Below are 25,605 nucleotides of genomic sequence, written 5' to 3' on the forward strand. Positions count from 1 at the left end.
CGCTAATTATAAATATTACCGGCCTAAAGTCGACTAAATGTTTCTGTAAATAAAAGCACTCAAACCTTACCTTCCAAGTCCCGGACTGCAGAATCTGGGACCGGCAGCAGTGTGACACCGGAAGTTGTGTCGACGTAACTTCCGGTGTCGCTTTGTCCTTCTATGGGCACCAAAAATGGCCGCCGCCGACACCGGAAGTCGCGTCTATGCACTTCCAGACATGCGTAGATGCGACTTTTGAAGCCGCCGCCGGCCATTTTTGGTGCCCATAGAAGGGCAAATCAGAAAAAAAATGGCCGCCGGCAGGAGAAAATAACGGAGAAAAACGGGAGACGAAGTAATACGGGGGACCACCGGGAAAAGGTAAGTAAAAACGGGGGTTTCCTGGGGAAAACGGGGTACTTGGCAGCCATGACTCAAACTCTCTATCCTGACTTCTCAATAGCTCACCCCCTATGCCTCCCCTCAGTATTTAAACCAGCTCTATCTCTAACTCTCAACTCTCAACTAACTGACTACCTGACCAACCGACTACTCCAACTGCCTCCAGGGATGGGGTTCTTATACCCAGCCAGAGCCCACCCCCTTGGGTTCTAACTGTTTTATTTTGTTAACCCTTACTAACCCGGCCTAACTCGATGCTGATCGCTACACTGCCTTTGAACCTTTTAGGTGTCAACGAGGTGTTACGATGCTTGACGCTTCGTGTTGTGAATTCTTACCACAATAGGCAGTTGGCGCTGGGTTTTTCTGCAGAGCCTGTCCTACTAAAATTTGTTAGCTCTTTTATGGCTCAGGGATATTTTACGACGCTTCATGTCATGTCGCTGTTATTGTGGGAGAAGCCTCGGGGGGGGGGGTCCTGGGTGTGTGTGTAGTGGAAAGCTGGCAAACACTTTCAACAGCCAGCCAGCCGGCCAAGCATCCACAAGACCCCAATCCACAGAACTTTAGCCACACTTTAGTCAGGTTGAAATCAGTGGGAGACATTTATTACAGCCTGTTGAAACACAACTTTCTCTCTTTAGATCTAGGTCAGTAGGCATAAGTCTAGCTGTGGGTTTCAATTAAATGCAACTGGAACAGGGCAGCAATCATAAGCAAAGGGCTATCAGTCAAATATGATTTTCATGAGACCTGCCTGCTTTGCATTAGCATGAGGATGGTGAACCAGTGGATCTTCATTTCTAATTGGACTCCAAGTTCCATCAGCTCCAGCCAGCAGGGCCAGTGGCCTGGAATGATCATGGGAGTCGCAGTCCAGCAGAACGTGGTGGGAAACACAGTTCCCCCACCCCATTTTAAACCTTTTGAAAAAATCATTGTTATTATAATGACAATGGTGGTGATTTATACATGTTAAATATTAAATATAAATTGGGGTGTATGGGGTGTTGGGGAGGGGGTGCCTCTGGTGAGAAGTCGTGACCCTTCTGGAGAAGTTTGTCCATCCCTACCCTGCACTCAGCTCTCACCTGTGGCTCCTAGAAGCTGTCAGCACTCTAGGAAATGGCTTTGATTGGCTGGGTAAACCAGATGAAGAGAGCTGATGGATCTCAAAACTTCAGGGAGTTAGGGACTTACTTCTCCTGCATGTGAATAGTTGATGAAACCAAGAGAGGGTCCAACGGTCAAGAAGGCAGTTTCTGCACATGCTGTAGAGCAGGCATCCCCAAACTGCGGCCCTCCAGGTGTTTTGGCCTACAACTCCCATGATCCCTAGCTAACAGGACCAGTGGTCGGGGAAGATGGGAATTGTAGTCCAAAACATCTGGAGGGCCGAAGTTTGGGGATGCCTGCTGTAGAGGGAAGTGATGGCAGATGGGCTTGTCAGCTTGGAAAAGGAGCTCATCTTGGAGAAGGAAAACTCTGATCCTAAACCTCAGCTGCCTTGCGGGATATCTTCAGGAGGAGGAGAAAAGGCTAAGGAGTAAACTCTACACAAATCCAGAGTGGAGTCCCCAAGATGGTTGGACACCTCCTTCCAGCAACTCCTGCAGCCAAGCTGGTGCCAAATGTCTTACTCTGCTTTCCAATGGACCACATCAGTGAGACCGAAGGGGGTCTTGTCGTCTGGGCAGCCCAGGACCTCCATGCACACTGCCTAGGCTTGCACCCTGAGGAGGTCACTTCAGTCTTGCTAACACAGCCAGTTTGACTTTGCCCCTGGAGGCACACTCCATTGTCGCCCAAGATAGACTAATGCAGGCACCCCCAAACTCGGCTCTCCAGATGTTTTGGGACTATAACTCCCATCATCCTTAGCTAACAGGACCAGTGGTCAGGGATGATGGAAACTGTAGTCCCAAAACATCTGGAGGGCCGAGTTTGGGGATGCCTGGACTAATGCCACCAATTTATTACATTCATTTACCACCCTTCACCCGAAGATCACAGGGCAGTGAACATTGGAAGCTGCCTCATACTAAATCAGACCACTTTTCTATCTATCTCAGTATTGTCTACACTGCCTGGCAGCATCTCTCCAGGGTTTCAGACAGAAAGTCTCTCCTAGCGCTACCTGGGGATTCCAGGAATTGAGCCTGGGATACATGCATGGATAGCAAATACTCTACCACTGAGCTCTGGTCTGGGAGCTCTGGCCTTACTTCATTAATTAAAAACAGCATATACAGGAGAATTCTTTTTAAAAACCAAGAACTTGACAACGGAGCCCTTGCTTCTTTCTGACTTGCTCACAGCTTCCGGTTTGGTGCTTGAGCCTGTATCCCGGTTTGCCCCGTGCCTTCATTGACTGTCAGATCCTGACAGCTGGCTGCTCTCACGGGTGTTAGTAGTTCTTGGCTCCTGGCTCATGTCAGACTCAGGGTCTGATGCCAACTCAGACATTGATCTAACCAGCTCTGGTCTAAAGCTTGTGCAATTATTTACATCTCAAGGTTTCGGTTCTAATTGCATACTCATGGATTTGTTTGGAGAAACCGGTCTGACAACAGCCATGAATCATCGCTGTCCTTAACATGGGTCTCAAGCTAAAGATGCTGTTCAGGTGTTTTGACGCTATCTCTCCCCAGCCAGCTTTACTTCGAAGGTTTGAATTATGGGAACCACCTCAAGCCACTGATTATGCTTCCATTAAAGGCACATTAAAACCTCCCACAAACGGGTTGCCACAACCTGTTCCTCCCCCGTCTGCAGGAGAAGAGGAACCAAGTGAGTAATGGCATTATTCTTGCCACCATGCAAAGAGTATCCCTTGGAGAGCAAATGACGAGGATATTTTAAGTCCAACTCCTACGCTGACCTGTTCAGTTTCTTTGTTGATCATGATATGCAGATGCCTTCTAAAAAGTGTGAAGAAAGCATTGTCTACTCCAGGGGTTCCCAACAAAATTTTCTCGAGGACCCCTCATCGAGCCGCTATTGTGACAAGGACCCCCATTAATTCCTAATCCTAAAATTAAAAAGTGAGAGCCAAATTAAGAGTCTTTTTATATTTTATATTTATACGTTTTTTACAGTTACAACAGAGTACTCCATCAGTATACAGTTAGTATTAATTTTCAGTTCCTAATGAGATGAGTTAAATCTGTCCTTTGAGTCCATTATTTCTGAAATATTAGGTTCCAAACTTGAAACTTTCACTCTGAAATCCGACCGCATGTCGAGCCGATTCCTATATTTGTTTTTCATGAAACACATGGAAGAAAATGCTTGCTTTGTTTACAAACACTACTGTTTTGCAAAGAGGCAGCGCGCGCCAGGGAGGAGGGAGGGGAATGGAGAAGACAGGGTACCTGCACAGTAGCGCACAAATGAAGCCGACACGCGCAAAGCATCTTGGGGTGGTGAGCATTAGTAGAATGCGCGCGCTGCCTCTTTGCAAAACAGTAGTGTTTGTAAAGCGCCACCTAACGGCATACAGCAGAACTACTGCCTCTATCTAATTCTAGTTTTGCGCTAGACTCTGCTCATGCAGGAAGCGGCCAAAACAAAAAATCTGTTATCATACGAAATATATTTAATATATTTTTTATTCTAATAGCATCTTGCGGACCCCTCTGGCATAGCTCGCGGACCCCTGGGGGTCCCCGGACCACCTGTTGGGAACCACTGGTCTACTCTATAGTAGGAAAATGGAGAAATCTGCTCATTTTGGTTAATAATAATAATAATAATACCCCGCCCATCTGGCTGGGTTCCCCCAGCCACTCTGGGCAGCTTCCAACAGAATATTAAAATACAATAATCTATTAAACATTAAAAGCTTCCCTAAACAGGGCTGCCTTCAGATGTCTTCTAAAAGTCTGGTTGTTGTTTTTCTCTTTGATATCTGGTGGGAGGGTGTTCCACAGGGGGGTGCCACTACCAAGAAGGCCCTCTGCCTGGTTCCCTGTAACTTGGCTTCTTGCAGTGAGGGAACCACCAGAAGGCCCTCGGCACTGGACCTCAGTTTCTCTCAGTTTCTTATTTTTCCAGGTGTAAGTTTCAGTTCTCCACATTTCTGGATTGGTTTGATTTTTTTTAAAAAAAGTCATCATAAAAACTCACCAGTAAATTTCTTCAATTAAACACATTTCTATGCAATTCTGCCTAATCTTTCTGGTATGCTCTTTTCACTTCCGTTGAATTTTATGCACACTTCGTTTTATTTATTCATTGTACAGTATTTAAATCCAGCTTTTTTCTTCCAGGAACTCAAGGCAGCGTGACTGGTTCTCCTCATTCAATCCCCACAATAACCCTGAGAGGTACCGTGTTTCTCATATTTTAAGACATGTCTTATATTTTTTTTACTCAAGAAAATAAGCCTATGGCTTACTTTCGGGGGTGTCTTATTTTTTGCCGAGCCCCGACTGAGCGGGAGCTGGCAAAGGCAGCAGCCCGCCGCCGGCTTGGAGCTCGAGCCGGCAAAGGCAGCAGCGGCGCTTTGCCGAGCTCCACCGAATCGGGTGAGAATTGCGTTCGTACCCCTGCCTTGCAGCCTCCGACCCTTCACCCAGGGCTTTCACACGTGCATCCCCACCCCCGACCCGCGTCCTCGTCTACCGGTACCTGAAAGCTGCGCACGCGGCATTCCAGCACAAAGCCGCCAGCCAGCGTCGGAAGAGGAGAAGGAGGTGCCGCCGAGAAACCCAGAAAGGGGAGGCGCAGCGGGAAGGAGGAGGAGACCGGCAGGGAGGGATCCGGAAAGTTGCGAGCGACTTCCTGCTCCCCCCCAACGGAGCGAAAACCAGCAAAGGCAGCAGCCCGCCGCCGGCTTGGAGCTCGGCAAAGCGCCGCTGCTGCCTTTGCTGGCTCGAGCTCCAAGCCGGCGGCGGGCTGCTGCCTTTGTCAGCTCCCGCTCAGTCGGGGCTCGGCAAAGCGCGCACTGCTGCCCTTGCTGGGTCCCGCTGGGTCGGGACTTGGCGCGGCGTGCCCTGCCATACCGTACCAGCATGTCTTATTTTCGGGGTATGCCTTATATTTCGCCAGGTCTTGAAAATCCTGCCATGCCTTATTTTTTAGGGATGCCTTAAAATATGAGAAACACGGTAGGTTGGGCTGAATGGCGGTGACTGGCCCCAGATCACCCCATGAGCTTCATGGCTGAGTTGGGATTTGAACCCTGGACTTCCTGCTGCTACTCCAACACTCTAACGACTACACCTTAGTTTATGCATTTTTTGCAAAATCTGGAGAGGTGTGAATTTCCAGGGGTGGCTGTGCTTCGCTTCACATATTGTTTTGGAAATTGCAAATTACATAGCACTGCTTTTAAATGTGAACAGAATCAGATTTCTCCCACATCTCCCTTGTCTGCCCAGTGGGGAAGCAGCTGAAGACAACTGAATGTGCATTCTTACTATTGCCTTAGCAGCTGTTTTAGCAATTGTACAAAAACAGACACATGCACACACACAAGGAGTCTTGCAGCAGGAAGATTAATTGCTGAATGAAGTTTTTCATCAGGAACTTGTGCTCTCATGTGCCACAATAAATCAGCTGGTCCTCAAAGTACCATAAGGCACCTTTTTCATGTATTTGCAATTCCTTTGATTATAATTCCAAAATAATTTTCTAAATTTATACTTTGGTTGGCAGTCTAATCTCTTGGAGTAGAAGGGTGTATGACAGGCATCCCCAAACTGCGGCCTTCCAGATGTTTTGGCCTACAACTCCCATGATCCCTAGCTAACAGGACCAGTGGTCGGGGAGGATGGGAATTGTAGTCCAAAATGGCTGGAGGGCTGAAGTTTGGGGATGCCTGGTGTATGAGATGGGAAAGGCCTGTGTGGAAGGAACTTGGCCAAGGCAGAAGGGAACTGGGTGGACAGAATGCAGGAGTTGGAGGCAGAGTTTCATCACCATTTGATTTATCTTTAGATGGTGTGTGGTTTGCCACATTTTTTGAAGAACGAAATGCATCCGTGGAAAAGCCACTGACATATATTCCAGGCCACAGAAGCAATCTGTTGGCGACTGGTAATGTCAGCATGCATGTAGTCAGGTGCCACTGCCTACAGGCTGGTTTTATGGCTCAATTTACTTCTATGATTTACTGTAGAGTCTCACTAATTGTTTTGTTCATAGAACTGATTGGTTTTTAAGTGTTTAGGTGTTTGAATGTTTTTTGTGTGATTGTTCATGTTGGATGTTTGAATGCAACTCAGCTTGCAGAAGAGGGGTTCTGCGTGGGATAAAACAGACAGTGGACTCAGCTACATTAGTAAAGAAACAGCGATTTGAATGCACTATAAGCATGCACCGCCAGATGGCGCCAGAGAGCAGGAAATTTTAAAACACGGTTTTCCATAGAGATTTTTTAGTTTTGTTATAGCGATCAAATTTCTGACTTATTTATGGTGGGATTTTCCCCCTGTGTCTAGATCCACCCTATATTAGGGCCTCCCAGATTATCTCTGTATCTTTAACCTCTTGAACTGACCTCTCTACCTCTTTGATTCTAGACCGATATGCCTTAGTTGGCATATGGTTCGACAACTTCTTCCACATCATCCTCATTGCTATTCATCATTATTAATACTGTTTCTCTGGCACTAGCTGTCTCTCATTTCCCTGGGCCCCCTACAAAGCTGCACTTCAAAATATATTGGTTCAGCTATTTGATACCAGCAAAGCAGATGTCGTTTGTGACCTGTGCTCAGTTACTCAATGGAATATACCCATCAGATGAGGGTTGCAGAGTGATGTGTGAAGAGCTTTGGCTTTTTGTTTTAAAGAGGCTCTGGACAGTGCCATAACCTTGGCAAAAACTTATAGTGCCTGCCATGAATCAAATTTACGCCAAATGACTTATGTCTGTTATATACGCACTACCAGGGGCGTAGGGAGATGGGGCAGTGGGGGCGGGGCGCCCCGAGCGGCGCGATCCCAGGGCTGCCATCGCGGCTACCCGCCCTGCCCCACCCCCCAAAACGTGCGCCCCGCCCTGCACACAGCGGGCCCCGTCCCCAAAATGTGTGCCCTGCCCCTGCGCATGGCACGTCCCTGGGGGTAGCGTGCCTGCTCTCCGCCCCCGGTGGTGGAGCATGAAGCTCCACCGCTGCGCACTACTGTAGGAATCCTAAGTTACATCCTCATATCATGGCTGGCTGGACCACACAGCCCTGGCAGGGATACCCACCCCAGTGAAAACCAGTTGCCACAGGGAAAGATTTCCGCCTGGCCCTGAAATACTGCTCCCAGTGGGAAATAAGGTTCTACTTACTTGGCAGATCTCTTTTGACTATTTAAATGATAGGTTCCCAAAACGAAAATGAGGGGAAAGTCACTCGAGTAGGTTACCTGTTTAAGTATTAGATGTTTCAGTGATTATTGTAAAGAAGAAAAGAAAGGGGGGGCATTTTGTTTGATTTGTGTGAATGTTTCATTGTTTCTTTTCTCAGTTTTAGTAATTGCATCTGATGTTGGTGGATACTCTGATTATTTGCAGTTTCCTGAGATTGTAATGTATTTCTTTGTCTTCCAGTAAAGTAGGTTAGATAAATCAGATATTATTATTATTATTATTATTATTATTATTATTATTATTATTATTTCATTGCTTTCCACACAAAAAGTGAGCAATGGGTCCACAAAGTCCACAAAACGTAAAAACTGTCAAAAGCAAAAGCACCAAGGAAGTACCGGTATGACAAAAGACAGGTTTTTACCTAAGAAGTGCTCATCCAACCGTGCTTTTTACAGCTGCAGTTGATGAACCAGGGAAATGTCAACCAAATGTGTCAGCTGCCTTCTTTTAATTAATTCTTAACTTTAATCTCTCCTAGACATATTCAGGCGAGGAATGACTTTCATAAACTTTCCATAAAACAATTTTCCAAACATGTTACGACGCAGGAAAAAATGCCTGCCTCGAGCTGTTCAGAGACGGGATCTGAAATGAGGGAGGTGGGGGCTGAAATTCAGGCACAGCAAACGAGATGCACTCTCACACCCACAGGAAAGAGCGCAAGGCATCCAACTCGTGCCTCTCTGAAACTCACAGTCATGGAAATGCCGGCATTAAGTTCCATTTTCCTCCTCCTCCTCCTCTGCCTCCTGATTGTCCAGTTTGTGAAGCTGCAGTGGAGAAAACGACAATTCCCTCCTGGACCAACACCTCTCCCCATTATCGGATGCCTATGGCAGCTGAAGTTTTTCAACGTCACTCGTGAGAGCCTGACCAAGGTATTTATTTCCCAGCAGTTTGATTGGCCAACAGGATATTAGGCGAGCAACGGGCAATAGCAAAGGGAGCTTAATGACCAGTGGGTTGATAAGAGGAGATTGATAAGAGAAGGGTGGTCAAGCTCAGTGGTCAAGCACCCGTTGTTCATGCAGATGGTGCTTGGTTCAGTCTCCAGCATCTGATAGTAGTCTTCTCTCTCTAAACCCTAAACATCATCTGCAAGTCATTATGGACAAGTCTAATGCTCCTACGTTTTGGAACTTTAGATATGCTAAAGTCTTGGTTGTCAAACGATTCTTTAATACTGGGGTCTCCGTGACCACAGCTCCCTCATTTTCAAATGAGGGTAACAGCTGTCTTTAGGATTATTACTTTTGGGGGGGGGGGTGTTGGCCAGTGAGCTCTGTTAGAAGTCTCTGCGTTTTAAAATTTGGAAATTTAGAAACGAATTTTTGCTGCAGCGCATCGTAAAAGCAATTATACCTTCTGGATTCATGCTCAAGTTGGAATTCCGTATTCTTTATCTGTCAGAAGAAGGCTGATCAATCAAAACGTGTCTGATACTGGCTTTGCACAATGTTTGTTTTCATGAGATTCTGCATGTTACTTCCAGTTTGTCAGTGTCATAGCACATGAAAATGAATCTATTGGCCATTAGGCTAGCATACTGATTTTATTAAGTTAGAATCTTAAAGTTGTATTGTGCATGCCATATATTTATATTTTACTTATAGGCTACCTTGACTTTCCTTTCTATCCATAAAGTCCATAAAGTATGTACAGCCTGGAAAAGAGGACAGTGCGAGGAGATATGAGAGCCACCTTCAAATATCTAAAGGGCTGTCACATGGCGGAGGGAGGAAGCTTGTTTTCTCCTGCTCTGGAGGGCAGGACTCGAACCAATGGCTTCAAGTTACAAGAAAGGAGATTCCGACTAAACGTTTGGAAAAAACTTTCTGACAGTAAGAGCTGTTCAGCAGTGGAAAAGGCTCCCACGAGAGGTGTTGGACTCTCCTTCCTTGGAGGTTTTTAAACAGAGGTTGGATGACCATCTGTCATAGATGGCATAGCTGAGAGTCCTGCATTGTAGGGGGTTGGACTAGATGACCATTGGGTCCCTTCCAACTCTATGATTCTACTGCATGCAAAAATAGGTTTATTAGGAGAAATTCCCTCTAAAATGCTGAGTGATTTTCATGAGGATTCAAAAGCAAAATTTCAAATTGCTGCAAACATGTGGAGGATTGAATTTAGGACTGAGAAAGTGAGAAACTGAGAGATGCCCAAACTCTCAGATTCACCCATCACTGTCTGCCACTGAGGTTCAGCCCATCTCCTCTTTGGAGCCTATTGCAATGTGAAGCAATCAGCAAGGTTTATCGAGCCCCTTGTGAGCCACCGTACATGGCTCCGATGGCTTTAGAAGGTTGCAAGGAGGGCAAAGTGGCCTCACTCTCCCCAGGGAGCCCCGCCAGGCAGCAACCTTGCCATTGTTTAAGTGTCCAAGCAAAGACCTCTTTGTTTTCCTGGCCAGCGATATAATACTGTATTGCTGTTTTTAATGTGTTCAGATGATTATGTTATGGCGTTTCTAGACACTCAGCTGCAAAAGACAACAACTTTTGGAGCTTTTAAAAGTGGGAAGCGATGCATGAATTTAATGAACTTAGCCCAACCCTAAACTAAGAACAGAATTGCTCAAAGGTTGGGTGTGGTTTTTATTTGCCTGAGCTTTCCTGGTGTTTTCCTACAGGTGGCAAAATCCTATGGGGACATCTATACTGTATGGTTTGGTCCTCACCCTGTGGTAGTTCTGGATGGGTTCCAAGCTGTGAAAGACGGTCTCACCACCCACCCAGAAGATGTAGTTGGCCGGCCAGTAGTCCCGTTTTTTAGAGCTCTGGCAAACAATAAAGGTAAGGCTGTCTCACTTGCGTAGAAACCACAGGGTCATGTTGTTCCCATAATAGAATTGAAGGAGTGACTCTGTGGTTTTAGTGGAGTTCCTCTTTAGTGCACTTTCGTTTATAAAGCGCTAAAGAAAAACCTATTGCTTATAAAATCAACTGGCTGCTTCACACGGTGCAAATCTTGGCATAGCAAGACCCCACAAGCTTGTCAGCTTCCAGAGAGAGGGGCCTGCAGCTCCCCCCAGATCCCTTTTGCATTATATTTGGGGAAACTGCTTTCCAAAGATTTCCACACAAATGCTAATGAATTTTCACAAGGACTTGATCCCCTCCCACAAACTGATGCTCAAGGCAGCTGATGGCATGAAATATCATGTATGATCATGACAGAATTAGCCATAAACAATAAATAAAACGTATTTTGCATAAATCATAAGATATAAAACAAAGACACAAAAAAATAATACCGATAAGAGCAACAACCCCCCCTCCCACACCCAAGCAATACCCACCCAGCTCAAGTGCCTGTTCATCAGCTTCAGTTTTTGTAGCTGGAGTCAGTCTAGCCATCCATCCATCAGTCCTCCGCCCTCCCAGCACAGATGGAAGAAGGTCTACCAGGGCTCACAGCCAATATGCTCTTTGGCCTCTTTAGCAGCCTCAGCTTTTGTAGCTGGAGTCAGGGTCTTTGCTAGTCAAAGTCCTGGCATTGGAAACAGGGCTTTGGTGGCAACCTCCTAGCATAGTTTGGATTCTGTGCTCTGAATGCAAATAATGAATGGATCACTGCAGCAGCACACAGCTGACTTTCAATGCCTCCAGGTATCTTGCTGTCAACGGGCAGTACATGGAAGCACCAGAGGAAGTTCTCGCTGATGACTCTGAAGACATTGGGGCTAGGGAAGAGTACATTGGAGTACCAGATCCAAGATGAAGCTTATCACCTGGCGGAGAACTTTAGGAGCACTAAAGGTACGGCACAGCTCAGGGTTGGAGAGAGAATGTACCCTTTAATTTATTTCCTAGTCCAGAATCCTCTTTTCTTCTTATGCTCTCATTTATTTCAGCAAGCTAAATCTAAGAGCAACCTCAGAAAGTTTTAAGGTTCATTTTAGTTTTGATTGCATCTTAGATGGAACATGCATTTATTCACATTTTAGGTCTGTGCTAATAGGCATTTGAGTTGACCAATGGTTGCAAGCCATAAATATTGATTGCACTGGATTCCAGTTTTAGCCTGCTTTATTCTCCTGTTCTCAAAGAGGAGACAAAACAAACAAACAAACACCAAACAAAATACCTTTGGCTGGAGACCAAGGGAAAGCCATCAGGTTTTTGGAATCGCGCAGACAAGATACTTTTTCCAAACCTTGTATGAAGAACTGCAATAGATACTTGCAGTGCTTAAAAAAAAGTTTATGGGCACTCTCATTTTCCTACTCATATTGAAATACTGCCCCTCGATGAGGCCAAACTTAGATTCACAAAATGTTTAGGGGTATGCGTACCCCTGCATCCCCCCAGAAAAAAGCACTGGAAACTTGCATTTATTGCAATTATAGCCAAGCTTCCTCCCATGGACCTCAAGGCAGAATACACTGATCTTCCTTACCCCCAACCATTTTTACATTCACAATAACCCTGTGAGGTAGGTTAGGATGAGAGAGAGTGATATATGAAAGTCGTACCAGTGAGCTTCAAGGCTGTGGGTGTGTGAGTCTGGATCTATTAAATCTTAGTTTCATACTCTAACCGCTGCCCCATGCTGGCTCTTCAGATCTGCATCCTGGGTTGACTGAGTGCAGAGGACATGACCGATTCCTCAGATTAAACCAGAAAAGTGTTCCCATGTCTCCGTTACCACATTACTCAATGAGAGAATTTCAGCATCAAAATATTTTGGTCTTGCAAGGCAATTAAGGTATCCCAGGAATCAAACGATGCCACTTCACATTGAAGTAATTAGCATGGGTGAGATGAGAACTTCTTGATATCTCAGACTCGTAACATGAAAGAAACGCTTCTCTTTTACTTCTGAATTTAAATTTTCTGCAGTTCTGAAATCACATCACGACCCACACTGGGGCTTTCCTACTGAAGCATCTCCCACATCACCTGTTGCCAACACACACTTTGGCCATTTTTGTTTATGGTTACATCTCACCCCAAAATAATATATTTATTAAGACCAGCCAAAAAGTTAAAAAATATCCAGCTGTGTAGGAATTATTTTGAGGTCAGATCCTGCATGGCTGGCTGAAAATTTTGTAACTTTTGGGCTGGCTTATTGAGTTTGTTTTTGCTTTTATTATGTATTTTGTGTATATTGTGATTTTGTGGTGTAGCTACCCTGAGACCTGCGGCTATAGGGCAGTATACAAGTTTAATTAATTAATTAAAAATGTCATGGATTTTTATGTTTTTATCTTGCAAACTGCCCTGTGATGCTTGGATGAAAGGCTGTATAGAAATGTAATCAACAACAACAATAATAATAATGAATAACAACAAATAATTTTTCCTAAAGCAGCCCCACTCCCGCCCCGGACAAAAACCAGACAAAAAACAATTCATCCAACAACAGGAAACAAAGTGTGGTGGAAATATGAAGAAAGAGAGTTTAGGTGCTTCCACACTAAAAGATGGAGTTCTTACATATGTATAACATACAGCGAGGGGGGAAAGTATTTGATCCTCTGCTAAATTTGCCCGTTTGCCCCCTGAGGAAGAAATGACCAGTCCATAATTTTAATGGTAGGTTTATTGTAGCTGTCAGAGAGAGAATAACAGCAGGGAAAACCCCAGAAACCCAGAAGACAAAAGTCAGAGATTGATGTGCATTATAATGAATGAAATAAGTATTTGATCCCCTATCAACCAGCCAGATGTCAGGCTACCTGCTGGTCTCTTCACTGTATGCAACGAGCTGAGATTAGAAGCATTACTCTAAACGGGCAAATTTAGCGAGGGATTAAATACTTTCCCCCCTCGCTGTAGCACCCGTAGCAGTGCCATTTCTGCAGATCAAACTTATTGATTAAGCATATATTGGGTAAGGTGATCTCTCAGGTGCCAAGTTGTTAAGGGCTTTATATACTAACAGAAACACCTTGATCTTGGCTGGGTAGCAAATTAGCAGCCATTGCAGGTCTCTGATCACAGATGTCATATGATGACAAGGACTCGCTCCTGGCAGCAATTGTGTCGCAGCATTCATGCGTTGAAATAACCAATGCATGAACTGCTTTGGCCAAGCTTTCCCGGTCCAGGAACAGTCATAACTGATGTACTCATTTCAGTTGGTAAAAGGCATTTCTAGCCAAGGCAGCTATCTGAGCCTCCAGTTACCCAGCTGGGTCTAGAAACTCGCTGGGACTCATGGGAATTGTAGTCCCAAACAACTGGAGGACACCAGGTGGGCAAAGGCTGGTTGTAGCTTATTCTGCTACATTGACAAGATTGGTTCACAAATGGGCCCTTGATGATTCCACTTGCAGGGAAACCCATGAATCCGTCCTTCGCTCTGACCCTCGCCGTTTCCAACGTGATTTGCGCTGTGGTGTTTGGCCATCGTTTCTCCACCGAGGACAAAAAATTTCACGAGCTCCTGGAAGCAATGGAAGCCATATTCAAATTTGCTGGCAGTCTCGGTCATAATGTGAGCAAGCCACTGTTTTGTTTTGCTTTGCTTTACAATACTTCCTTCCCCAAAAGGAACAACAGTGAAAGGTTTCACTTTTGCTAGACAGTTTGTGGTGAGGGAAGAATTTCTTTAGAAATAAATACAATCATAAAAATCATACAGTATTGATATATTTAACAATTACAATATTACCCCCAAAATTATGATAATTAAGTTGAAGGCCCAAGGAGTCCAAAAAGTTTTTTTTTTTAAATGCATGTAAGAGAGTGAACTTGAAGATGAGCTAGAAATCCTTCAAAGTTCTACCCCAGGCATCCCCAAACTTCGGCCCTCCAGATGTTTTGGACTACAATTCCCATCTTCCCCGACCACTGGTCCTCTTAGCTAGAGATCATGGGAGTTGTAGGCCAAAACATCTGGAGGGCCGAAGTTTGGGGGTGCCTGTACTACCCCAAACCAAACTTAATTCATGTTCCCTTCACACGTCAATTATGGCAAGTATTTTCTGGTGCAGTTCAGAAATTATTGAACTATTTCATACCCTTCAAGTGTCCTGATAAAACCGGGACATCCCATTTTTTCTCATGAGAGCATGGTGCCCATTTTGGGCACCGCAATCTCAGGGCCCCACTCTCACATGGGTCACATGACTTGCCCTGGAAGACCTGCACCCAGTTTTTTGCCTTGATGTGTTGGAGCAGGCATCCCCAAACTGCGGCCCTCCAGATGTTTTGGCCTACAACTCCCATGATCCCTAGCTAACAGGACCAGTGGTTGGGGAAGATGGGAATTGTAGTCCAAAACATCTGGAGGGCCGAAGGTTGGGGGTGCCTGTGTTGGAGGGTATCCTATTTCAGCCTACTACCTAAATGGCCTTCTGAAGCCCCATAGTTGAAAGAGAGTGGGTGTGGCAGGCCTCTCTAGGGAGGGATTTCCACTGAAGGTTCAGCTCCTTGTAGCTGTCACCCAAGCCTCTTCAGGGCTTTCCCAGATGACCTGAACATTGCTTGGGAAGGTTCATATAGAGGTAAGCGATCCCATGGTTGCCTCAGACATGAAGAAGCTGCCTCACACTGTGCCAGACCTCGGTTCCAGCTAGTATTGTCCACACCGACTGGCAGCAGCTCTCCAGGGTTACAGATGTGGAGACACTCCCAGACCTACCTGGAGATGACAAGGATTGAACCTGTCCCCTTCTGTGCACAGGACAGGTGCTCTAATACTGAGCAGCAACTTTCTCCGCGCCTCCATCTGTTAATGTCTCTCCCCCCAGATTTATAATGTAATGCCCTGGCTTATGAAGTGTATCCCAGGACCTCACAAGAAGGCGTTGACTGCCCGAGACTTTGTGTGTTCGTTCATAAGGAAGGAGATCAACAAGCACCGGATTGCAGGAGTCCCAGATGACCCTCAAGATTTCATTTATAGTTACCTTGCTCAGATAGAGAAAGTAAGTAAGTACGGTAGCTGCTTTGTTGATGGCCAGAACTGATTGGGATGTGCTGTGCTCATCCTCATCTCCATAATTTGAGCAATTGCTCCACCCCCAATTAGAATTTGTATTTTTCTTCCTGCTGGGAAATGCTCCTTTATGAATGTTTAGCTGCAAGCCCTTGAAAATTTACAGCTGCAAGGGTGACCTTAGGTGTGTCCATTTGTGTGGCAATATCCCCCCTTCCCCATGAAATAAAGACACAAGACACACGAATTAAGTTATAATTGGGTGGTTAAGGCCACAACTTTATTGATTACGGATGATGAGCGGTATTGGCTTTAGGCGTTGGAACCTATCAAACTATATCCGACTCCAGCCCGTGTGCTGAAGTCCGTGAGAAGTTAGCCACCAGAAAGGAGTCCAGTGATGTACATCTAACAGATCTCCTCCTGTGACCAGCGTAGGGGCGTGCCTTACGGCCCTGGCGTCTCCAGGCTCTGGACCAAGCCCCGCCCCCAGAATCCTTTAAAGGATTACTTCTCCAATTTTGGGCAGTTGCTGACGTAACCTGCCCCTCCTTCATCTTGTTGTTATGCAAATTTCCAATGTCTAACCGCCACTCGAGCCCCCCCAGGCCTCGCCGCCAAACCGCTCACACCCGTAACCAATATCTTATCCCCTTAATTATGTCATCTAGCCAAATATCATTCCCTATAGGAGAGAGGTGTACACCATCATAACGATAAAGGGCTGCTTCACTGCGTCTCAAGGCCGGATGCGGGATCACCTGGCCATTCAGTGATAAAACTCTGCGGGTCACAAAGGAGTTCAGGAGCCTCCTCGTTTTGTTTAATGCATTTGGGCAACCCTACGCGATGGTTCAGCCAGGAAGCCCACAACCCCACCTCCGTTGAATGCGGAAGTGGCTTTTTCAATTTCCTCTCTTCTGCAGACGAAAGACCAGCCCAAACCAGCCTATGATGAAAGTAACATGATCCAGTGTATATTTGACCTCTTCTTGGGTGGAACAGAGACTTCCAGCACCACTCTCTACTGGGCATTTCTGTATATGGTGCTTTATCCAGACATCCAAGGTGAGGTGACGTAACGCTGCAGCACTTCCGAATTGTGCAAATGATGTTCAACTGCTGCGTCTTTCGAATGACGCGGAAGAAAGCAAAATGTTGTCTTTCATGCCAACCAACTGTTGTGTTGGGATGAATTTGCTAAAAACTTTTGCATGTGCTCCCCCCCCCCCCCCGTAAATAAATGTGTTTGGATTCCACTCAGCGAACATCCAGAAGGAGATTGATGCAGTTGTGGCTCCCGGTCAAATGATCAGCGGCGACGATCGCAAGAAGCTGCCCTACACCAACGCCGTGATCCACGAGGTCCAGCGCTTCAGCAACATCATCGCGGTTGGGTTGCCCAGGTTATGTGTGAAGGATACCATGATTCGACAGTTTACCATTAAGAGAGTAAGTGGACCTCCACTGCCCACATGCCCCGCTTCCTTCAAATGCCTAAGAAAACGCTGCAGAGGTTTATCAGTTACCACTTTTAGTTCTACCATCGAAGGAAAGCTGGCCATGTTTCTTCTTGGGCAGGAAGTGACATTCTGCCCACCGTACATCTAAAGCACATGGCTTCCCCCAGAGAATCAGGGGAACTGTAGTTTACCCACAATGAAGCTACAGCTCCCCGCACCCTCAATAAACTGCAGTGCGTAGAATTATGTGGGGGAAGCCATCATCTCTAAATGTGCTGTACAAGTATGGTGTCCACACAGCCTTTGTGTCTTTCCCCATCGCAGAAGATGGGGTGGAACCACAGGTACATTTTGCACTATCCCTGAGAGGTGTAGATGCTCAGAGCATTATCTCTGGCCAACAAGAGGCCAATTGAGTCTCTCTTTGCCCAGAGCCCTCTGCTTCTCCAGTTTGGTAGTGAATTATGTAATTATTTAAGAGAGGGGTTTTTTTTTACTGAACTGATTGCTGAGTTTATGATCTGCTTCCCTGGAGCAAGGCAGGACTGAATCTCTGACTCTTTCTTTCCAGGGCACAATGCTCCTTCCAAACATGGCTTCCGCCTTGTACGATCCCAATGAATGGGCGACGCCCGAAAGCTTCAACCCCAACCACTTCCTTGACAAGGATGGAAATTTCGTTTGTCCAGAAGCCTTCATTCCATTTTCTTTAGGTAGATAAAAAGGCTGGAGACAAAATCTTGTGGTTTCCTTGAGGGCTTTGTTTTGCATTGTTGGGAGCTGAAAGACATAGTAGCATGCCTAAGGCTGCCCAAGGAGTATATGAAGAACCTAAGAACATAGAAGAGCTTTGCTTGATCAGGCCAATGGCCCATCTAGTTCAGTATTCTGTTCTCACAGTGGCCAACCAGATGCCTGTGAGATGTCTTCAAGCAGGATTCAATAATAATAATAATAATAATAATAATAATAATAATAATAATAATAATAATTTATTTATACGCCTTTCATCTGGCTGGGTTTCCCCAGCCACTCTGGGCGGATTCCAACAGAAATATTAGAATACACTAATTTCTTAAACATTAAAAGCTTCCCTAAACAAGAGCCCCCTCCTCTCCTGTGGTTTCCAGCAACTGGTATTCAGAAGCATTGCTGCCTCTCCAGCTGTGGAGACCATAGCTGCCAAGTTATCCCTTTTTTACAGGGATTTTCCCTTATGCTGAATAGGCTTCCTCGCGAGAAAAGCAAAAACTTGGCAGCTATGGTGGAGACAAGCTATCAGGGCTAGTAGGAATACATATTTTCTTAGGAGGGGTTCATTTTCATAGAAACCCAGGGAGCTGCCTTGTCTACCCTGGCAGTGTCTTTCCAGGGTTTCAGTTGTGGGGCAGGGAAGGAGGACCTTCTAAGCCAGGCACAGGCAAATTCGGCCCTCCAGATGTTTTGGGACTACATCTCCCATCATCCCTAGCTAACAGGACCAGTAGTCAGGGATGATAGGAGTTGTAGTCCCAAAACATCTGGAGGGCAGAGTTTGCCTATGCCTGTTCTAAGCCATTCCTGGAGATGTTCCACCACTGGCTCAGGTCACCTATATCTGAACAGCAGATTTCCCCATGGAAATCCAGTGTAGGCTCCCAGTGCATCTTCATGCCCTGGGATGTCCCTGAAGCCTCCACATTAATGAGTGCTTAGCCTCAGGCCCTCAGCAGAAGCAGAGGGTGGTGGGATTTTGTGTCAACACTGAGCAAAAGGGTTGTGAAAGATCTAGATACTATTTTTCTAAGAAAGGTATGCCCTGCTTTTCAACTTAAAAGTTCTCCAAATGCCAATGGATGTAAATTTATTGGCACCTGGTTGGCCACTGTGAGAACAGACTAGATGGGTCCCCTTTTTCCTGATCCAACAGCAGAGCTCTCCTTATGTCCTTACCATAGCTGCCAAGTACCCCGTTTTCCCCGGGATATCCCCGTTTTTACTTACCTTTTCCCGGTGGTCCCCCGTATCACTTCGTCTCCCGTTTTTCTCCGTTATTTTCTCCTGCCGGCGGCCATTTTTTTTCTTTCCGATTTGCCCTTCTATGGGCACAAAAAATGGCCACCGCCGGCTTCAAAAGTCGCATCTACGCATGTCCGGAAGTGCATAGAAGCGACTTCCAGTGTCGGTGGCGGCCATTTTTGGTGCCCATAGATGGGCGGAGCGACACCGGAAGTTGCGTCGACGCACTTCCTGACATGTGTACAAGCGACTTTCGAAGCCGGCGGCAGCCATTTTTGGTGCCCAAAGAAGGGCAAAGTGACACCGGAAGTTATGTCGATGCAACTTCCGGTGTCACACGGCTGCCGGGCCCGGCTTCTGCAGTCTGGAATTTGGAAGGTAAGGTCCTTACAGTGCACAGCCTGACTTTATCTCTCTCCTTGTCCTACAGGGCAGCGTGTGTGCTTGGGGGATCACCTGGCCAAGACGGAGATGTTTCTTTTCTTCTCCAACCTCCTGCAGGCGTTCACTTTCCACTTGGCAGAAGGGACAAAAGATGTCAACACAGAGCCTGTTTTGGGGGGCACTTTGCAGCCTCACTACTTTGAGATCTGTGCTATCCCTCGATAGACCCGGCGTCTCATGTCTCTTTGGAAATCTACTTAGGAAAAGTTGCAAGGTGGCAACATGGTGTACTGTTAACCCAAGGCCGCCGTCTTCTGGTGTGGGGTTGTAAAGCTTCTTCAGAGTCCCAAGAATCAAAACTTTTGTCGTGAGACAAGGAATAAGTTTTTTTAAAAAAATATTTACCGGTATTTTAAAACCACAAAAACAAACCATATGCAAACATCACATACAGAAATACATTAATCAAATTCAAGATCCAAGTACATTTTCTAACCTTGATCTATTACTTTACATATTATCTAATTCATTCTATTAGTCTTTTCTTGCTTTCTCCTGCACATTTTACACATTATCCATTAATATTTCAATTCCAGAACTACATTTCTTCATATATTCCTTCACTCCCTCCCATTCCTTAATTATTTTCTGATTTGAATGCCTCTAATAACTGGCGTCAATTTTGCCATTTCTACAAACTCGCAAAGTTTATTTTGCTAATCTAATAATGATGTTATTTTCTCCCCCTTCCAGTTATTTGCGATCAGTATTCTGGCCACTGCAGCCGCATAAAGGAATACATTTTTCTTATCTCTGGGGACGTCATTGGATACTAAACCTAACAGAAAAGACTCTGGTTTTTTAATGAACGAAATCTTGAATAGTTTTTTCAGCTCCTCATATACCTCATTCCAGAGACAAGGAATAAGTTTCTAGACCTCATGACTGCAAAGGAAAAGCCTGAAAATACACAACAATACCTGTGAATAAGGTCTGAGTGCAGTGGTTCCCAAAGTGGGCAATACCATCCCCCAGGGGCAGAGGCATTACGGGGGGGGCGCTAAGATATTTGAAAAGCTGGGGTCACTGGATCAAGTTCATCCGTTTTGTAGAATTAATTTGATGAAACAGTTTAAACTGGATTTTGAATAAATGTGAAGTTAATTGTTACTATTTTGAATTTTATTGTGTTATTATCTTTCTTAGTGGGTTTGTGCAAACCGCTATAATGAATAATCCTTTTTACAGGGTAGGGCCAGCCAGGGCGCTGGAACCAATAAAATGGGTGTCACTGTCCAGAAACGTTTGGGGAATTACTGGTCTAAGGTATGGCTTCAACATTACGCAGCTCTTCTTATTCTTGTCTTTCAGCCATAGACATTGTTTCTCTCTTCTGGCCTCACCTGACATCATGTCCAGCCTCAATGAACACTGCTCCAGCCTTCTATTCAAAAAGGTGCAGAAAACACCCACAAAGAAGGAAGATCTAAAAATTAATCAGTTAAAACAATCCTCCTGTGTCGCTTAGTTTTCTGCTTTGCTTTGTTTTTGCACAGAGAATTATTTTCCTACTCTGTTCTACTGCTGGAACAGCACTTGTATCTGGGACAGGCTTGTTTCTGTTCATGCTCTGATGAGGTCTCTTGGCTCTTGGAAACACCAGTTCATTAACACCAAGTCATGGCTCACAACCACTTTCTTCTTCTACCACATAGTTAGGCCAGCCACAAGATCATTTTTTGCTGGTGTTAGTGTGGGTATGTTAAAAACAAACACCCATTTCACAGCAGCATTGCCTCTGAATGCCAGATCACCATTACAAGGGAGAGAACGCCTCCCCTTAAATTAATACTATTTTACTTTCCTTTTATTACAACCCCTTGCTTTTCTCTAACCTTCTTCCTCTTGAAACATGAAGAACTAAGTTTTACCTGGAGCTACAGGTGCCACCCCCCTTTTTTTGAAGAAAAGTATTGAATCAGAATTCCAGAGTTAGAACCTTTAGGCCTGTGTATGTCAGCACAGGGCGGGGGGAACCTGTGCCGCCCCCCGAGGCATACCTGCCAAGTCTCCCGCTGAAAAATGCGGGATCAGCAGTGGCGCGGCACTGGAAGTTGCGTAGAAGCAACTTCCGGGGCCGCTCTTCCCATGTGTGGGCACTGGAAATCGGGCAGAGCAGCACCGGAAGTCACTTCTACGCATCTTGGTGGCCGCCGCCATGTGGCCACCACCAAGATGCCCGCTGGGCATGCATAGAAGCGACTTCTGGTGCCGCTCTGCCCGATTTCCGGTGCCCACACATGGGAAGAGCGGCACCCAAAATGGAGGCTCCCTGGCAGGTAGGAAATCTGGGGGATTTCCGGGATTTTTCTCCATTCGGGAGAACAGCAGGGAAATGGATTAAAATCCGGGGTTTCCCGTGAAAAATGGGATACTTGGCAGCTAACCCAGAGGACACTGGGTTCCTGCTCCCATCACCCCTGACTATTGGCCCTGCTGATGGGAGCTGGGAGTCCAGCAATTTCAGGGGTGCCACTGGTTCCAGGTTCCTGGCCCTTTCCCCCCTAGCCCACCCAGTTCCTTTCCCCATCTGAAGCAGAACATATGAGCTCTCCAGGGTGCTGAACGATTGCTGCTGTATATCTCAGCACAGGGCAGCGGAACCTGAAAATACTGGGCTAAAGTTCCCATCGTTCCCAACTATTGACCCTGCTTGCTGAGGCTGATGGGAGTTGAAGTCCAGCAACATTGGGATGGTCACCATACCCCTCATCTCAAATTATCTCCTAAATGTGCACACACACAAGCACTTTCTATGATGAAGTAATCCACCATACAGTTTACAACAATTTCTCCGCCATTAAAACAGGCATACAGTGGTGCCTCGCTAGACGAATTTAATTCGTTCCACGGGTCCTTTCTTATAACGAAAAAAATTCGTCTAGCGAATCCCATAGGAATGCATTGAATTTTTTTAAAAATTTTCCCCCCATAGGAACGCATTAATTGAATCTTAATGCATTCCTATGGGAAACCGCGATTCGCTAGACGAAAACGAATTCGTCTAGCGAGGCAACCTCCGCTAGAAAAAACCTTTCGTTAAGTGAAAATTTCGTTAACAGGGCATTCGTCTAGCGAGGCAACCTCCGCTAGAAAAAACCTTTTGTTAAGCGAAAATTTCGTTAACAGGGCATTCGTTAAGCGAGGCACCACTGTACTTTTGGGAGAATTGCAGCATGTGGTGTGTGTTTGAATGGAATGTGATTTTTTAAAAGTAGGTCAGGTTACTGGGTAAATCAGAGAATGAAAGCCATGGGACATAGAAGTACGTAAGTCATTAGGTCAGTGGTTTCACTTTCTGGGAACACTTTCCAGATGAATTTGTCTCCTGAGAAGCCCAAGTTTGCAGAAGATTTTGAGATGCATTCAGGGGTACACTTATTGTTCCCATAAGGCTTTGGGCATTTCATGCTGGCTGGGGCTGATGGAAGCTGGGGTCCCAAAATATCTGGGACGCCATAGGCTCCATGCTCTTGATCTAGGCTGGGGATGGATAGGAAAGGAAATCACAATGCTGGATTTTCAGCCCCTGGTTTCTAAGAGGTCATTGTGTTTTATTTTGTTTTATTTTTTACATGGGGTTTATTCAGCATAGTCCTAAGTCACTGGTTCCATCAGGGCAAGGATTTCTCCTTGCATAATGGAGCATTCCCCCTTCTTCAAGCCCTGTGTCTCTCCTAAATCTGTTCTGGAGTTTTCATCAAAGCAAATTTTGGGATGGCGCAAGTCATGAAAATGGATACTTTGAGGGTACATACAGAGGCATGAGAACAAACATGCATATGATTTTTTTAATGCATACTCTTACAAAAATTGCAAACGGCTGTGGAAATGGGGCAGACTGACATTATGACTGGAAAATTGAGAAACTGAGAGATAGAAATTGATAGCCCCCCGCAAAAAACCCCCTCTAAGCTTACAGAAACTGCTTTTGTTCCAACTTCACAACTGAAATATTAGATAGCAGCAAACTGAACACTAGCTCAGGTTTTGGTCTTGCCCCTTCCCCCCGACATCTGGTTATTTCTTGGGCTTTTATTTTTTTAAAAAACTGCCTTACTTTACTGTGCTCATTTGTTCTTTTGTTGCCCTGTGGATTACAAGATGGACCTTTTGTTTTTGTACAAATGCAAAAGTACTCCAGATATTTTTGTATGTCCAGATGGCAAATGAAAGTTCTTGGTGATGTCGTGGCTTCTCAGCTCCTTCAACAACTGGCCTCTGTTCCAGGGTGTCCAATAATGTATTGAATCATTTCTTTTTAACATTCAGTCTCGGAGATGCTTCCCAAAGTATTCAGTTGTCACAATAAGTAACTGCTTGCCATGAGCAGAACAACCTCCACCTGTGCAATGGGGCTCCCCTGCTCTTCTCCCAAATACACCCCCCCTAAATATATTCAAGGTTTCCCACCCCAACCTTTCAGAGCAGACTTGAGGATGGTGCGGGCTGTAGACATGGGGAGGAGATGGGTCACCAGACCCTTATATAATGCCTATGTAACATACATCAATGATCTCACCTTGTTTTCATTTCATTCATTTTTAAAATAGTTTTTATTGAGTTTTACAGATTATATATTCATCACAATCAATGTTTTCAAAATAATAATGATATATAAATCCCTATCTCCCCCCCCCCCTGACTTCCCCCAACCGTCTCTTCTGGTTAATTTAATAATAATAATAATAATAATAATAATAATAATAATTTATTATTTATACCCCGCCCATCTGGCTGGGTTTCCCCAGCCACTCTGGGCGGCTTCCAACAGAAAAATAAAATACAATAATCGATTAATCATTAAAAGCCTCCCTAGGACTTCCGGTCAACTGCAAGCGCCAATCAGTGGGGTTTGTCTCGAGCTCTGAGACAACCCGGCTCTGCGAGGGGGGGGGGAAGCCGCGAAAGCGCCGCGGCTGCCCAAAAGAGCCCCATATTGAGCTTTATGGGGACGAAGTGCTTAGCAGCGCCCTGATCCCGACTCCCCTACTCTCCGGTAAGCTCGAGAAGAGCCCCGGGAAGAGCGGGGTGGTAGTCGCGGGGGCCATCTTAAGCTCCATCGTTGCCCTCACAGCAGCGAAGCTTCGTGCCGGCGGCAGAACGCAGTGGATTCTTTCGCAATAAATGAAACAAATTCAGAAACCGTGAGTAAAAGATATTAAGAAAAGTTCAAAAATTGGAAAGATTCGGCCACGGATGAGGTTAAAAAAGGAAGTCGACCTCTCCTAATTGTGAGACTGTGATACGGTGAACTGATCCCCTGCCGGGAAGAGAAGGGAAATATATAATTTATTAACAATTGGACTTTGAGCCCTTTGAAACCAGATCCGGGGCTCCAGAGGTTTCTGCGATTGACTTTGAGGATTTGAAATTGCAAATATTTAAAAGTGAACTGATTGAGGACAAAGTAACCAGATTGGGGAATAAAATGGATTACAATGTATCAGAATAAACCCTCCGCCATTTCCTGCAGTGTGACTGGTGGGTTTCCCACGGGACTGGAACAGATAAGATGGCTTCAGACCTAGCAGCTGGAAAAGATCAGCCTTGGCAAAAAATACTTGCAGTGCTGAGTGACATAAGAAAAGGATTGAATTCGTACACCAACGCGTTGCGGGAATGCGCTTCGTCGCTGGAACACAACGAACAATCAAGAGAGGTGAACAGAGAAAGCAGCACGGAAAGAAGATTTGACATAGAAGTTGAAAGACTGGATGTGGAGGATACAAAGAAAGCACCAACATTGAACTTTTTTATGACACAGGAAGAATTGGTACAACAGGAAGAGGAAGAAGAAGAATGGCAGTATGTTCCACAAGTGGGAGATGTGGAACAGAAAAAGGACTGGATTCAAAATCTCCTCAAGGATGAGCCAGGGAGGGCTCTTGTCCTCTCAGTGAGAGAGGGAGGACAGGGCACCCCCTGGGAAGGTAGACTGAAAGGTATAGGTGGGAAACTGCAAAAGTGGGAGGAAGGGGTTTTGTGGAAGCTGTGGGAAAGGGTGGGAGTGGGTTAATAGATTCTAAATGTGAATAGAGATGGATGACT

The 25,605-nt window shown here is 45.5% G+C and overlaps 1 protein-coding gene across 1 annotated transcript; it reads left to right on the forward strand.

Annotated features, from left to right (window-relative positions):
* Nucleotides 1-8,337: 8,337 nt before the first annotated feature.
* On the forward strand, nucleotides 8,338-20,664 carry LOC118093861 (cytochrome P450 2J4). Its single transcript, XM_035133637.3, has 9 exons — nucleotides 8,338-8,634; nucleotides 10,389-10,551; nucleotides 11,368-11,517; nucleotides 14,043-14,203; nucleotides 15,462-15,638; nucleotides 16,576-16,717; nucleotides 16,914-17,101; nucleotides 17,684-17,825; nucleotides 19,541-20,664. The coding sequence occupies exons 1-9, from the start codon at nucleotides 8,347-8,349 to the stop codon at nucleotides 19,717-19,719; spliced, it is 1,590 nt and encodes a 529-aa protein (XP_034989528.2). The 5' UTR covers nucleotides 8,338-8,346; the 3' UTR covers nucleotides 19,720-20,664.
* The last annotated feature ends 4,941 nt before the right edge of the window (nucleotides 20,665-25,605 follow it).

Source organism: Zootoca vivipara, chromosome 5 (genome assembly GCF_965207765.1).
Source record: "Zootoca vivipara chromosome 5, rZooViv2.hap1.1, whole genome shotgun sequence".
Lineage (NCBI taxonomy): Eukaryota > Metazoa > Chordata > Lepidosauria > Squamata > Lacertidae > Zootoca > Zootoca vivipara.